Source organism: Talaromyces proteolyticus (genome assembly GCF_021365285.1).
Source record: "Talaromyces proteolyticus strain PMI_201 chromosome Unknown BGW36scaffold_10, whole genome shotgun sequence".
Lineage (NCBI taxonomy): Eukaryota > Fungi > Ascomycota > Eurotiomycetes > Eurotiales > Trichocomaceae > Talaromyces > Talaromyces proteolyticus.
In genome coordinates, this window is record NW_025764286.1 from 1,333,004 (window position 1) to 1,347,979 (window position 14,976).

The 14,976-nt window shown below is 46.7% G+C and overlaps 5 protein-coding genes across 5 annotated transcripts; 3 read left to right on the forward strand and 2 right to left on the reverse strand.

Annotated features, from left to right (window-relative positions):
• Positions 1–817: 817 nt before the first annotated feature.
• On the forward strand, positions 818–5,073 carry BGW36DRAFT_436913 (glycosyl hydrolase family protein; the record flags this gene model as incomplete). The annotated part of the gene is made up of 3 exons (XM_046221456.1): positions 818–1,216; positions 1,274–4,085; positions 4,109–5,073. 3 exons carry the CDS (start codon positions 818–820, stop codon positions 5,071–5,073), a joined length of 4,176 nt encoding a protein of 1,391 aa, XP_046068934.1.
• Positions 5,074–5,923: 850 nt separating this feature from the next.
• BGW36DRAFT_419138 (putative inulinase) lies at positions 5,924–7,470 on the reverse strand (the record flags this gene model as incomplete). The annotated part of the gene is made up of 2 exons (XM_046219444.1): positions 5,924–6,701; positions 6,761–7,470. 2 exons carry the CDS (start codon positions 7,468–7,470, stop codon positions 5,924–5,926), a joined length of 1,488 nt encoding a protein of 495 aa, XP_046068935.1.
• A 1,105-nt stretch (positions 7,471–8,575) lies between these two features.
• Positions 8,576–10,541, forward strand: BGW36DRAFT_385775 (glycosyl hydrolase). Its single transcript, XM_046216955.1, has 3 exons — positions 8,576–8,659; positions 8,716–9,657; positions 9,765–10,541. Exons 1-3 carry the CDS (start codon positions 8,645–8,647, stop codon positions 10,410–10,412), a joined length of 1,605 nt encoding a protein of 534 aa, XP_046068936.1. The 5' UTR covers positions 8,576–8,644; the 3' UTR covers positions 10,413–10,541.
• A 234-nt stretch (positions 10,542–10,775) lies between these two features.
• On the reverse strand, positions 10,776–12,762 carry BGW36DRAFT_399801 (uncharacterized protein; the record flags this gene model as incomplete). The annotated part of the gene is made up of 5 exons (XM_046218563.1): positions 10,776–10,968; positions 11,048–11,638; positions 11,859–12,206; positions 12,275–12,550; positions 12,614–12,762. The coding sequence occupies 5 exons, from the start codon at positions 12,760–12,762 to the stop codon at positions 10,776–10,778; spliced, it is 1,557 nt and encodes a 518-aa protein (XP_046068937.1).
• A 520-nt stretch (positions 12,763–13,282) lies between these two features.
• On the forward strand, positions 13,283–14,333 carry BGW36DRAFT_301741 (uncharacterized protein; the record flags this gene model as incomplete). The annotated part of the gene is made up of 4 exons (XM_046211719.1): positions 13,283–13,498; positions 13,563–13,852; positions 13,940–14,153; positions 14,217–14,333. The coding sequence occupies 4 exons, from the start codon at positions 13,283–13,285 to the stop codon at positions 14,331–14,333; spliced, it is 837 nt and encodes a 278-aa protein (XP_046068938.1).
• Positions 14,334–14,976: the final 643 nt, after the last annotated feature.

The window sequence follows — 14,976 nt, forward strand, 5'->3', positions numbered from 1 at the left end:
ACTTAATATCATCAACTTGATCATAGGAACTGGGGAATTAAAAGCATGGAAATAATAGAGAATTCCATATAAGTTTAGATATTTCCACCAGTCTATTAATTATTAGTCTTATATACTTACTTAGAGCTATACTAAATTACTAATCTGTATCCTATATTCTATCTACTAATATAAGTAATAGTAAAGTAGGATTAGCATTAGGCTGACTTGTCTTCTAGTCTGTTATACGGTATCCACCTCCTGTAAGTCAGGTGATGCGAGTGCGTAGTGTGTTTAACTATCTATTTGGGTTGACTATCGCTGTGGCTTGCGACCTCCGCGAGCTTCTTCCTCGTTTCTGGAGGAAGGAATTTACGGAGCTGTTGGTGAGGTAGCCCTAACTTGACTGTGCTGCTGCTTTTCACGAAATAGGCACACCTGGTGACTCATATACAATTGCTTGAAGCTATACTAACCCGTCCTTCGTATTAATTTCTTCTAGTATCCATAATTGAGTTTCACGCCCGATGTAACATGCAAAGTCTAGTCATATTCTTCGCTGCAGGAATCTACGGAGTATGTTTTCACTCCGACGGAATTCTAGCTGGTTAAATTTCAACGTGGGGTTGAGAGAATACATTTATAATACTAATTAGTAGAGAAGAGGGTGGTTACAAGGAGGAATTTATGTTAGCCTCCAGGTAATATAACTTGCCAATATAAAACTGCCGACCAAAAATAGTATAAAGCCAGTGCTGCGCCGCGTCCTAAAAACCTCTTTGTCTGTCTCTTCGAAACATCGGTGATTTTTCAAGGAATCCGAATTCACCCCTTTGCGATGGCCTTTCTGCTTGCCCTGGCCTTGACTATTGGGCTTTCTTTATTCCAACAAGCATTCGCTCAAAGCTACAATGAGCTCTACCGCCCTCAGTATCATTTTACACCAGCTCAAAACTGGATGAATGATCCAAATGGTCTTTTGTATTACAATGGCGTCTACCATCTATACTACCAGTATAATCCCGGAGGAAGTACCTGGGGAGCTATGTCCTGGGGACATGCTACTAGTGATGATCTGACGCACTGGGAGCATCAGCCTATCGCTCTCCTAGCTCGTGGCTACCCTGGTGCCATCTCTGAAATGTTTTTCTCTGGCTCTGCAGTCGCCGATACCCAGAACACGAGCGGCTTTGCTACTAATGGAACTGTACCATTCGTTGCAATGTATACTTCCTACGTGAGTATATGAAGCCCTCTCAGGTGGCCACTCTAATGCTTTTGTTTTTTCGTCTAGTACCCTGGGTCCATGAATTTACCCAGCGGGAAGTCAGTCAACGGTGGACAGCAAGCGCAGTCGATTGCCTATAGTTTGGACGAAGGCTTGACATGGACTACTTACGACACTGCCAATCCTGTCCTTCTCAATCCGCCTGCTCCATACGCAGACCAATGGCAAAATTTTCGAGATCCATTCGTCTTCTGGCACGAAGACAGCCAGAAGTGGATTTCAGTGATTTCACTGGCCCAACTCCACAAGTTACTTATTTACACCTCCCCAAACCTTAAGGACTGGACTTATACCAGCGAATTTGGCCCTATGAATGCAGTAGGAGGTGTTTGGGAGTGTCCTAGCATTTTTCCACTTGCTCTTGACGGAAATGAGGCCAATCCCAAGTGGGTTGCGCAAATCGGACTCAACCCTGGCGGACCTCCCGGAGTGACCGGGTCAGGTATGCAATACATTGTGGGAAGCTTCAATGGAACAGCATTCGTTGCGGACTCCAACACTCCGTCTCCGACCTCCACATCCACCAGTACCTCCGTAAGCACCGCCTCTGCCTCATCAACTGCAATTGCAAACATAACCTTTCAAGATTTCGAAGGTGCCGGTGACTATGCTTCTCGAGGCTGGGTTGCCACTGGGGGTTTGGTTGGGGCGGCACCAGCTCGAGGGACCCTTGCGGGGCAACAAACTGTCACTGGATATTCCGGATGTTGTCTTGTTAATACATTTATAAACGGAGACTCTACGATCGGCACACTCACGTCTCCTCCTTTCACAATATCGCATCCGAATATAAACTTTCTTATCGGTGGTGGAAACGCGCCGGGCACGGAATGCATCAACTTGATAATTCAAGGACAGAACCAGCCTGTACGAACCAGCACAGGTCTCAATGCCGAAAATCTCCTGCCCCAGACCTGGGATGTAAGTGCTTTCATGGGCCAAACTGCTGTACTTGAGATCGTCGATCAGGCAACAGGTGGTTGGGGACATATATTAATCGATCAGATTACCTTCACCGGTAATACAGGCACCAACAACCCCCCAAGCAGCAGCGATGTTTTCGATTTCAATAGTACTAGCAGCTTTGCGGACCTTGGCTGGATTGCTACTGGAGATTTGGTTGGCCAAGGGCCAGCTCAGGGCACACTTGCGGGACAACAGGTTGTGACTGGTTACATGGGGAATTTCGTCAACACATTCTTGAACGGAGATGCTACTACTGGAACACTCACCTCCCCATCTTTTACCATAACCGAGACAGTAATAAACTTTCTCATCGGCGGTGGTAACGCACCTGGCGTGGAATGCATCAACCTAATGGTCCAAGGTCAGGTTGTACGCACTGCAACAGGCGCTGATGCAGAAATGCTTATACCAAAAAGCTGGGATGTTACGGACTTGATTGGGCAAACTGCCTCCATCGAGATCATTGATCTTAGCACCGCTGGTTGGGGGCACATTCTGATTGATGAAATTTCCTTCTCAAACTCATCATCCGAGCCATACGGGACCAGCTGGATGGATTGGGGGCCAGATTTCTATGCTGCAGCACCATTCAATGGATTGCCATCCACAAATAGAATCAGTATTGCATGGATGAACAATTGGCAATATGCGAGCTCGATCCCTACTTCTCCATGGCGGGGCATGTTGTCAATTCCTCGGCAGCTTTCGCTTAGGACAATCAACGGCAGGCCAACATTAATCCAGCAACCTACGGCGAATTGGACCAGCCTGCAGGCGACAACATACTCCAACAGTATCGGTACAGTAGCTGAAGGCAATCAGCTCGTACAACTTTCTGGGGAAACACTCGATATTACAGTGAACTTTTCGGACAGAGCCTCGGTGGCATCTTCGTCTCAGTTTGGTATCATCCTTGGGGCAACTTCTGACTTAACACAACAAACACGAATTGGCTATGACTTCAGCACGAGGGAGCTCTTTGTTGATCGAACAAAATCCGGAGATGTTTCCTTTGACGGGACATTTCCCAATACTTACTATGCGCCTTTGGAGCCCGCCAGTAACGGTGAATTTACAATACGCATTCTTCTTGACTGCTCCTCGATTGAAGTCTTTGGAGGCGAAGGGGAGGTTACACTATCCGCTCAAATATTTCCGAGCGTCAATGGTGTTGATGTCCTACTCTTCTCCACAGGAGGAAATACAGATGGTGTCACCATTAATGCAGAGGTCCTTGGTTCTGCTTTTGATCCGCCCACTCAATCAAGTACTGGTATCAGTGCGAGCTCAACTTTTACCAGTACTGCCACAACCCTAATTACCGCCACAAGCACCACCACCAGCATTCTCCCTTCGTCCACAGCTCCCTACGACTTTCGTCCCGTTTACCACTTCGTTCCGGATGAGAACTGGATGAATGAGCCCAACGGACTGATCAAAATTGGCTCTACCTGGCACCTTTTCTATCAACATAATCCAACCGGAAACTTTTGGGGCAACTTAAGCTGGGGTCATGCCACTACCACTGACCTTGTGTCCTGGAATTATAAACCAGTTGCAATCTCGAGTGCAGATGGCATACAGGCTTTCACAGGAACTTCATACTTTGACGTATCGAATCTTTCAGGTCTTGGAACATCATCAAACCCGCCGTACCTTGCCTTCTTCACCGGCTACTTCCCCTCAAGTGGGGTGCAAGATCAAAGACTTGCGTATAGCTTGGACCAGGGAGTGACTTGGACAAAATACCAAGGCAATCCGATTATACCGCAAAGCCAAGAGGCACCATATGATATAACCAAAGGTCTAGAAATAAGGGATCCAAAGGTATTCTATCACGGCCCCACGAGCAGTTGGGTCATGATTCTCGCACAGGGGGACAAGATAAAGTTTCAATCTGGACATCTCCAGATGCAAAGTCTTGGACGTGGAGAAGTGACTTTACTGCCAGCAATATCGTAGGATTTCCAGGTGGAATCAACGGATGGGAAGTGCCAGACTTTTTCCAACTCCAGATCGATGGTACTACGCAAACGAAATGGGTGTTGATTGTGACTCCTGCCAGTGGATCTCCTGCCGGTGGTAATGGGGTCTTTGCACTTACTGGGTCTTTTAATGGCTCTGTATTTTCCGCAGACCCTGTTGACCCAACCACGTTATGGCTTGATTACGGCCGTGACTGGGATGGTGCCATGAGTTGGGAAAACGTACCTGTTTCAGACGGGCGCAGGATTCTTGCTGCAGTTATGAACAGCTACGGCACTAACCCTCCAACCAATACCTGGAAAGGTATGCTTTCATTCCCTCGAACTTTGAAACTCAAGCAGGTCAATAGCAAATTGCAATTCCTCCAACAGCCCGTGGGCGAACTTGATGCGATCAGTAACTCAGTTGCGAGTATCACAAACCAGACCCTTGCACCTGGACAAACGGTTCTCTCCAACGTCCATTCTAGGTCGTTGGATATTAGTATGACTTTTATTCCTGCCCCAGGGTCTACACTATCCCTCTCCGTTCGAAAGGGGGGATCTCAACAAACCGTAATTAAATACGTGCAGTCTAACCAGCAGCTTTCAGTGGATCGAAATGCAAGTGGAAACATCTCATATGATCCTGCCGCTGGCGGTATCCACACTGCCACTCTCCAGGCTGATGCAAATGGGCAAGTGCAATTACGAGTATTGGTTGATGAATGCTCCCTTGAGGTTTATGGCGGACAAGGCGAGGTGGTGATATCTGATTTGATATTCCCCGATATCTCTTCAGACAGCCTCTCTTTGGCTACTAGTGGAGGCAACGTGGTATTGGAATCAGTCAACGTGCGATCGATTTCACTTTGAGCTGGCTTTACTAGCAATGGAACGATGTTCATGCGTTTGTGGGGGTGAGGTGCTCACAGTTAGGTTAGGCGTCGGGAAGATGTCTCAATATTTGTTTTCCAAATTGAGCTGACAGCCATTATTCTCTCTGTGGACAAGATATTGTGTTGTTGCTCAAGTGTAGATTTGTTTCCTTTCGTATCTCCACACTTGTGTGAAATGAATATCAAGCTACATCATATTTTCCTTTGTATTGGAATTAAACATGTCAGCAAATTTTCCTATACGTAATTGCTACAGTAAATCAGAATTATGATCAGAAATCAAGCGCAGCAAGCATCGTGCAAATAGTATCTGAAAGCAAGAAATTCAGCTAAGGGATAAAATTTTAACGTCCATATTGAGCCTCATTAAAATTTAAATCATAAATAGGTAGTGGGTATGTAAATAACACTGGAATTTAGCATCTCGACAGTTGTTCTATTTTACACAGGGTATAATCGTAAACGGCTGACAGCCCTACCTAAACTTGAAGTCAGCTTTCTAAATAATACCAATCCACTGGTAGAGCCCCAAACCGGCACAGACTGCGCTGGCCTCTGATCAGAATTGAGAAGCTGTTGTGTTACTGGATTCGTTGCTATAAAGAAGAGCAGCTTGGGTTTCATGGTATAGAGCGCGTGTTATTCACTGGAAACTGGTCAAATCCATGTTAGATGACACTAATTCCACAATTCAAAATAAACAAGAAATATCTAATACATTACGGAGCACCGAAGTGCAGCGTATTGCAGCAGGATAGTTATTCAGAAAAGAAACACCTGTCCAAAATCCTGGGCCTACAGCTGCCAACGACCACAGAATATCTCAATCAAACTGAAACGGAGTACACCTCCACAGACTGCAATGTGGCGGTCCCTCCAGTCACCCTCAACGATAAGCCGTCAGAAGAATTACTAGGGAATATAAGGTCTGATATAACTGCTTCTCCTTGCCCGCCAAACACTTCCACGGAGCAGGTGTCGACTAACACCCAGATGTGAACTAGCCCAGTGTTGTCCTGTGCCAGTTGCGCACTATGAACACCCCCCGCTGCTGGATCATAGGAGATGTCTCCACTCGCCGTTCGATCAACGGAGAGCGTCGCGTTCGACTGGGAATATCGGATGACCGTCTGCTCCGATCCCCCCTGGCGGACTGCTAGTGACAGGGTGGCACCTGAATCAATTTGAAAAGCAACCCGAATATCCAAGCTCGTTCCATGAACTGATGAAAGCAACGTTTGGTTTGGCGTAATAGTTTGGTTCTGAATGCTTGCGAGACTGCTATCGATTTTACTTAACTCGGTGACTGGCTGCTGAAGGAAGTATCGCTTGGACCCGATTTGCTTGAGGGTTAACGTCCGGGGAAAGGACAGCAACCCTTTCCATGTAGTCGTAGGAGGACTCGAGCCGTAACTATTCATCACGGCAGCGATAATGCGCCTACCATCTGATGCAGGTACGTTTTCCCAACTCATAGCACCATCGAAATCGCGTCCATAGTCTAACCATAATGTTGAAGAGTCGACAGAATCAGCCACGAAAGTTTTTCCGTCAAAGGAACCCGTCAGCGCCACGACACCATTGCCACCAGGGGGGACCCCTGAGCTGGTGTGAAAACTAACACCCAAGTGGTTTCATTAGTGCCTTCAATGGGAAGTTGAAACATATCTGGCACTTCCCATCCAGTGGCATCAGATGGGAATCCCTCAATCTGGGATGATGCTAGATCGCTCACCCATGTCCAGCTTTTGGCGTCTAAAGACGTCCAGAATGTCAGTTTGTCCTGACCTCCATGCGCAAGGACCATAACCCATTTCCCTGACGGAACATGAAAGAATACTTTAGGGTCACGACTCTCGAGGCCTCCGCTTGTATCATGAGGGGCTTCCTGAGCTGCACTTATGATTGGGTTGCCAGGAAACTTAACCCAGGTATTTCCGAGATCCGTGCTGGAAGCAAGGCGCTGGTCTTGTGTTCCATTTGAAGCGGTATAACCAGTGAAAAATGCCAGGTACGGCGGATTGGCAGACGTGCCTAAGCCAGATGTATTATTGGAATCGTAATAAGAGGTACCAGTGAAGGATTGAATCCCATTCTCAACTGGAATGGCGACGGGGAGATGATCCCAGTGGACTAGGTCGGAGCTGGTTGCATGGCCCCAGCACTCGTTACCCCAAACATTTGCCGTTGGGTCAGCCTGATAAAATAAGTGCCAAGTTGAATTGATCTGAATCAGCCCATTAGGCTCGTTCATCCAGTTCTCAGCCGGGCAGAAGTGAAAGGCTGGGCGATAGTCATCCGCTACCGCCGGCCCAACGAGGGCCCAAACTAATGAAATGGCTTTTATTGTAATGATAATTCTTCGGGAAAGCATGATTTGGGATATAAAGTTTTCCTTCGTAACTCTGGGCTTGTTCAAGTGGAAAGTGTAGATGGGGAATGGAGAGTAACATACTCTCTACGGTCGACGGCGTGCAGCAAATATATATATACATTGCCAGGGTAATGCCCAATATCTCTCTTCCAGTTTCAGACTTCTAACGACGATCTCGACGATCTGAAGCGCAAATCTGACCATAGAAATATGTATTGGTTCTTCATATCTCTATTGTTATGGCCAAAGTATTAGGATTTTGAAACGCCGAAGGGAGAAAAACACGCTTCGGTAAAGTAAATAGGAAGGCGATACCGATTAATCTCCGCTTCAAGTTGCAAAATAATCCCCACGGGTTGAAAGTATGGGGTAAAAGTGTGGGATAATGCATCGCGGAGGGCATTCGGAATTTGCGATATCGCGGAGACTCAGATATGCTCCGCGGAATCCCCCATCGTGTTGCGCAAGCCAAGAGCAATTAATTTTGTTCTGCTCGTTAACATGAGAGACAACTCTCAAGGGGATCTACATCATCGGAAATTACTATATTTCTCGCTTAGAATATCCTCAGTCTCTCAAAAACAAAAAAAAAAAACTCTCTCCACAGTGGCGTGATCATAACGGAGGTGACGGCGCTTCCTCATTTCATCTCTAAATTGGGAGTCCTTCCCCAGAAGGCAATTATAAACAAGAGGCAATATCCGCTTCCTTAGAGCAGCCAAATCATAATTCCATATATTTCTTGTCTATACAAACACTTCTGATCCCGAATTTACAACCGATGAAGTTCGACATGTTGAAGGCCCTTCTTCTGGGGGCATTTGTCTCCCAGGTCGAGGCGGCCCCATCGAATGAATCATATACGGAACTTTATCGTCCTCAATACCATTACACCCCGGCGCGAAACTGGATTAATGACCCCAATGGTCTGGTGTATGCTGATGGTACCTACCATATGTATTACCAGTACAATCCAGGCGGCAACACCTGGGGAGCGATGTCTTGGGGCCATGCCACCAGTAGGGATCTTACTCATTGGAAGGAGCAGCCTGTTGCTCTTCTCGCGCGTGGATATCCCAATAATATTACCGAAATGTTTTTCTCTGGAAGTGTCGTCATCGACGAACACAATACCAGTGGCTTCCGTAGCAAGGGACACGCGCCATGGGTCGCTATGTATACATCCTATGTGAGTGTCGTGATCGGGGTTGGCAGCTCGACGAACTGACATAGCTTTCTATTTAGTACCCGTCACAGCAAGTCTTGCCAAGTGGGAAGCAGGTTCGAGACCAACAGCAAGCGCAGTCTATTGCCTATAGTCTCGATCATGGGGCAACGTGGACTACCTATGATGAGGGGAACCCTATCATCTTAGATCCGCCTGCTCCGTACCAGGACCAGTATCTTGACTTCCGGGACCCCAATATCTTTTGGTATCAACCTATTAAAAAATGGGTGGCTGTTATCAGTCTTGCAAAACTTCATAAGCTGCTCATATATACATCTGCGAATCTCAAGCAATGGAGCTTGCAGAGTGAGTTTGGACCTTTCAATGCTGTTGGAGGTGTGTGGGAGTGTCCGAATCTTTTCCCACTGTCTATCGATGGAGATGAATCAAAGGTCAAATGGGTTGCCATTGTTGGTCTCAATCCTGGTGGCCCTCCTGGGACTGTGGGTTCGGGAATTCAGTACTTTGTGGGTGACTTTAACGGGACCACATTTACGCCGGACTTGAACAGTATTCATGGTGGGGGTCCCCCGGACGGTAGTTTCATCTTTGAAGATTTCGAGGGAAACCGTTCCTTTGCCGATCGTGGATGGGTAGCTACCGGCGACTTGGTCGGTACCTCCCCCGTGGCTGGTACCTTGGCTGGACAGAATCCGGTGACAGGCTTCCTCGGAAAGCAGCTGGTGAACACATTCTTAAAGGGGGATTCGACTACAGGAACCCTGACATCCCCTTCCTTCAAAATCTCGTACAAGTATATAAACTTCCTCATCGGAGGAGGGAACAGTATTAACCAAACTGCGATTCGCCTGAAGATTGACGGTGGTATTGTGTACGCTACAACTGGATCCAATAGTGAACAACTTACCTGGCAAAGCTGGGATGTTAGGGCCTTCCAAAATCAAACCGCCACGATTGAGATTATTGATCTCGCTACCGGGGGCTGGGGCCATATTACCGTCGACGAAATCTCTTTTGCCAACTCTCCCGCCACGAATAACAACGCAAACTGGCTGGACTGGGGTCCAGACTTCTACGCCGCTCAAGGTTACAATGGCCTCCCCAGGATCAGCGGACGATCATCTCCTGGATGAATAACTGGCAGTACGGGTCAACCATACCAACGGACCCTTGGCGTAGTGCAATGACCATTCCTCGTCAACTTTCGTTGAAAACAATCGATCAGAAGATAGCAGTGGTTCAAGAGCCCAAAGAAAGCTGGAAAGCTATTACCAAGGGTGGAAGCATATCAACATTCCATTCCGTGACTGGTGTCCACAACCTGGGTGAGATCGGGAAAGCAGTCGACATCCAGTTAACTTTCTCCAGCAGGGAGCCAGCAACCAAGGGAAGCTCGGAGTTTGGAATCATTGTTCGAGCCTCTGAGGATTTGAGTCAACAGACACGAGTAGGATATGACTTCGCCACCCAGCAGGTGTTCATCGATCGAACGAAATCGGGAGATGTCTCATTCGACAGCACATTCGCAAGTGTCTACTATGCTCCTCTTTCCCCAGCCACAAATAACACTGTAACCTTACATATCTTTGTGGATTGGTCAAGCGTGGAGGTCTTTGGGGATCAAGGACAAACCACAATGACAGCCCAAATCTTTCCTTCTGACAATGCCACGTATGCGAAGCTTTTCTCTACTGGGGGGAGCACCAACAATGTCCAGCTTCACATAAGCAAAGTACGTTCTACTTGGACATAGGAGTTGGGTTGTACGACAGAAAACTAGGAAATGCAGCCCTACACTCCCTAATAGGACTCATAATGCTCCCAACCCAACTTTTCCCTGTGGAGGACTAGCTGTGACATAATGGGAAGGAGCTTGTCTACCGTCATATTTGAGCCTGTAGCAATAGGTCTCAGTTTTTAGTTCTTCTCATAGAAAATGATGTCTTTGTAAAGAAAACCGGCTTTGCTTACCTTCCATTTATAGGGCCAGATGGCTTCTGAAACACTAGGCAGTGTCCTTCTTAGATTCGGCTAAAAATTCCCATACATTTCGAAAATAATTTCATCTCATCTTTTCCTCTTATTAATTAGTCAAGAATAATACAACCATGATGATTTACAGGATGTCACTCTCCTGCAACCTGTTCTCTAGCACTTCTACCATGTATTTCACTGACGGGCTAAGCTCACTAAATTGCTTAAGAGTATCCAAGGTATCTTTGAGATGTTCCCAGAGCCTAGGTAGAAACAGGCTTTGGAGGCGCAGATTGTCTACTGTCCAAATAGCTACCATGGACACGATAAAGAGGCTGTTCAGATGCAATACGTTAGAATTGGCATACAAATAAATAAATAAAAAAGAATTGCTGTGATTTCACACACACATACCTTGCACAAAGTGACCAGGACTTCGGGATACATACACGAACGGCGACATTGGCTGTCCCCAAGAAGCTTACGATCGATTCAACGAAGAGTGGACCGTAAGGTAGTAGCTCTGAGTCAGAAAATTTAAGGACAATGGCACGATATATCGCCGGCCAGTAGCTGGAGATTTCATATGCGTGATATTTCGCTCGGAGAAGAGTAACGTGCTGGTGGCGAGTGGATATCTCCTGGGGCATTGAAGTCGCCCTGAACGGCGGTATGGGTGGCAGAGAATCCAATAACTGTTGCAAACTGAGGCTGTACTCCGTGGAGGACATACTAGTTGGGTGGATAGGGTATGAATTTCCTGTCGCCGAGTCCATGCACTTGTCTAACAATTGTTGTAAGTGGAGTTCTTTGGGAAAGTCGAGGGGATAATGCTGCAATTGACAAGGAGAATCTGGTGACAGAGTCAAGCATGAGCTATACGGGCTTGATTCAGCGAGGATGTCCCAAGACTTGTCATTGGTGGGCAAGGGAATAGGGGCATAAGAGCCACCAGGCCGTGGCGGATGGTACGCTGTAGATAAGTTTAAATGCATCGAAGTCTCACTGGCTTTATCGTTAGGTATATTTCAGGGCTGCGAAGGGAAAACAATCACCGGCAGACCTTTTTATCATGTATATTGCCCAATATATGCGCTTTACCAGTTGCCAATCTGTCGACTTCTCCGAAAAGACTTCTCTAGCTGCAAGTTAGCTGCATATGGTGTGTATATTTCGCCACACAAGGCCGCGTCTTCCTTCATTGTTACTGAGATGAGAAACATACCTTCTAAGGAGAGAGTGCATACGGAAGGATGCTATTCGGATATAATCGTAGGATTGCCGTGGCTGCACTCGACAGGCAAAGTATATACTCAAGAGAATTAAACACTGAATGCTGACCACACTATCCTCTTGGAGCACTATGGGAACCATCGACAAGGCAGCTTCAAAATGGATAGACTCTGACTGTGCCTTCCTCAGTATAAACGCGATTGATGCGACGAGGAGACATAAGCAGGATTTGGTTGAAGGTGGGAAGCATGAGCTGTTCGTCTCAAAGAAGTGATTGGTGATGTCCGGATGGAGGATGGGGTACCACACGTGAACCTCCTCTGTGAATATGCGTATAACCCTATCGGTGAGACGCACTTAGAGACTTTCTTTTTTTTTACTTTAATTGCTGATTGATAAGAAACATACGCGTTGACTTTTTCCTCGGACAGTCTGAGCAGCTTATGCTCCACGGAAGCCTTGGGAATATACGGTGTGGCGGTTTCTAGCTGAAAAACGAAAGCCGGAAAGTCTAATCGCAATCCGACCACCTGCATTAGGAATTGGGACTTAATGGTGATGGGGGGAGCTTGTGGTTGAGGATCCGGGGCGTGTTTCCAGAATGTAGGCGGATCCCCGAGGTCTTTAACTAATGGTGCGATATAATCCAACCTTTCTCGAATGTTGGAAAGTTCTTGCACTAGTCTGCTATAATATGATTAATCCAGACAAGATAGTGAAACGGAAGAGCACTATGAAAGGACTGACTGTGACGGCTGAGAATCTGAGGCCGGTTTATAGAAACACTCCACATCCAGAACGATGCAAGACGAGCACTTAGGCCTGGCTTTGTCACATCTTCTTTTGCGCTCCCGGCATTGCTCGCAAGCGAAGGAGGTGGATCGTTGGGCACCCATGGGCACTACAAATTAATCGAATCTTAATCTAAGTAGTATATCCTATTCCAGTTTGCCCTGTCATCTGGGAGTGGTCGGCTGATATAAATGCTCTGACCTGTTTGAAAGTGCTTTTTCTTTCTTAATCGAACTGTGTGGCTCCATGAAGCGTATCGTACAATATTTAAGCGAGGTCTGATGAATAATGTATCCTCGCGATTTACGGCCAACTAAGTTTTTGTTTGAGTCTGATTGGCCAGGTCTTCGCGGAATAGCCCTCCTCTCCGCGAGGCTGACATTGACGATCCCTATCCCTACCAATAATAGCTTTTTTGTTGTGTTTATTCACCTGACCGTTGCTGATAATCCTTCCTTCTCCAGGGTTTCCAGTACGGAGAGATTGAGGAGAAAAGCATGGACCACTCCCTCGAGGTCATAGCATGATGAAATAATAAATGAGATGCAAGGGCAGAAGCTCAACCCCACGGGGTGAAGAACTACATTCAAGATCTGGATTTTATGGTACGTACCATCTAGCATTATGGATGATTCTAATATCTATTCAAACCCAAATGTTTTGGATCATGCGTCCTTGCTCGTCAAGAGAGACGTTTCTCGACCAGTCGATGATCCTGCCGCTCTCATCCTGGAGTCCTGGTCGCAGGGTCTAATGACGGGTGCCCTGGTCATCATGGCTGCGATCACCTATGTAAACATGCGATCGGGCGTATTTCTGCACAAGATGATCTTGCTAGAGGTAATGTAGATGTTTTGTACCTGAAATACTACACCAGTCCCAGCAACTAATTATGTCACTTCAGTTGATCTTGGCCATGCCTCATGGAACGTTCATCTTCGCTCCCGAACCAGTGTACGGGTGGTATTTAGCATCAACGGCGATTGGGTTGATCATCTCCTGGTCTTTGCATAATGTGATCGCGTGGATGAAAAACAGGGCGTTCATGGCACGCTGGTTGTCACTCGTCTATATTGGGACGGTTGTCATCGTTCAACCGTACTGGGCAGTAGAGATTTTCGCCAACTATGCCTACTTCAACAATATCGATGCTGCTTTCTACGAGAAGACGCGACCATTGGAAGCACTATTTCGGTATGATCACAATGAAGAGGAATATGTTTATCGTGTCAATGCACACTCAGTGTCCAGTCTTGTGGGCTAACATATTGGCGTGTCCAGTGACCCCTGGTGGATCTTCACGACGTGTAATCTCTTTTGGGTGGTCAAGACGCATTATAATTTTGGCATCATTGAGCTCGTGCGTGAATCTCCCCGCTTTGGCCTTATGTTGGCATCAATGGGCCTCTCCATCGTATTTCTCATTCTTGATATCTTGAGCGTGACTGGAAGGTTGCGGGTAACTACGACTATGGGGATCAATCCCTTCTGGAAGGTAGGAGTTTTTTCCTTTCTTTAGGGGCTGTAAGCAACCTACTGAATGGGAGTAAATCACTAGCTGTGTTTCGTTTTCAAATGTCTCTGCGACACCGTTATCCTAGACGATTTCAAGACTGCACTCGACAAACTCAGTGCCCGGTGGTTGCTGCGACGCGGAATGCACCCCTTAGGTTAGTTATATTTCAACTATCCCCTTCTTTGCTCCGTTGGATGAACGAGCTCACAATCGATCGGACGTGTATCAGACTACAGAGACCACTCAATGTTTACGGATGAGCGTGCGCCTCAAAGTGTCCACCACGAGATCTCGCCATTGAAAAGTCCAGTCAGCGTCGTACATTCTGCACCAGCCGAATATCGTTATCCGGGGAGACCCGCATGAGCATGTACGAGAGACAAGGAGATGAAAAAGAGGCGTGCTGTACTATATAATGATGGAAACTGCTGTTCAGCTGTAAAACACTTGTTTATTGGTAACTAGTTACCTGTGCGTGTTAACTATATCAGCAATTCCCCACGGTGAAAAATTTCGGTATCTAGACATCTTAGAAAAGTTAATATTTCCAAGTATGCCTACCTTGTTTCGCTATAGTCCCCTATAAAGAGGCAATAATTGTAATAATATTTACTAGTGAAGAAGTTCGGTTATCTAACCTATCTAAGCGAGCATTTGGCATTTGGCGTTATCATGTGAAGAATCTCACATGCCCCTGATGTGGCCCGTTCGCCTGTGAAATACACTTTAGGGGCCAAGGCAAGAAAAAGAAATGAGGCTTTTTGCCGGACCATCATGCTCCGGTATAGAACGCGCCAAGACG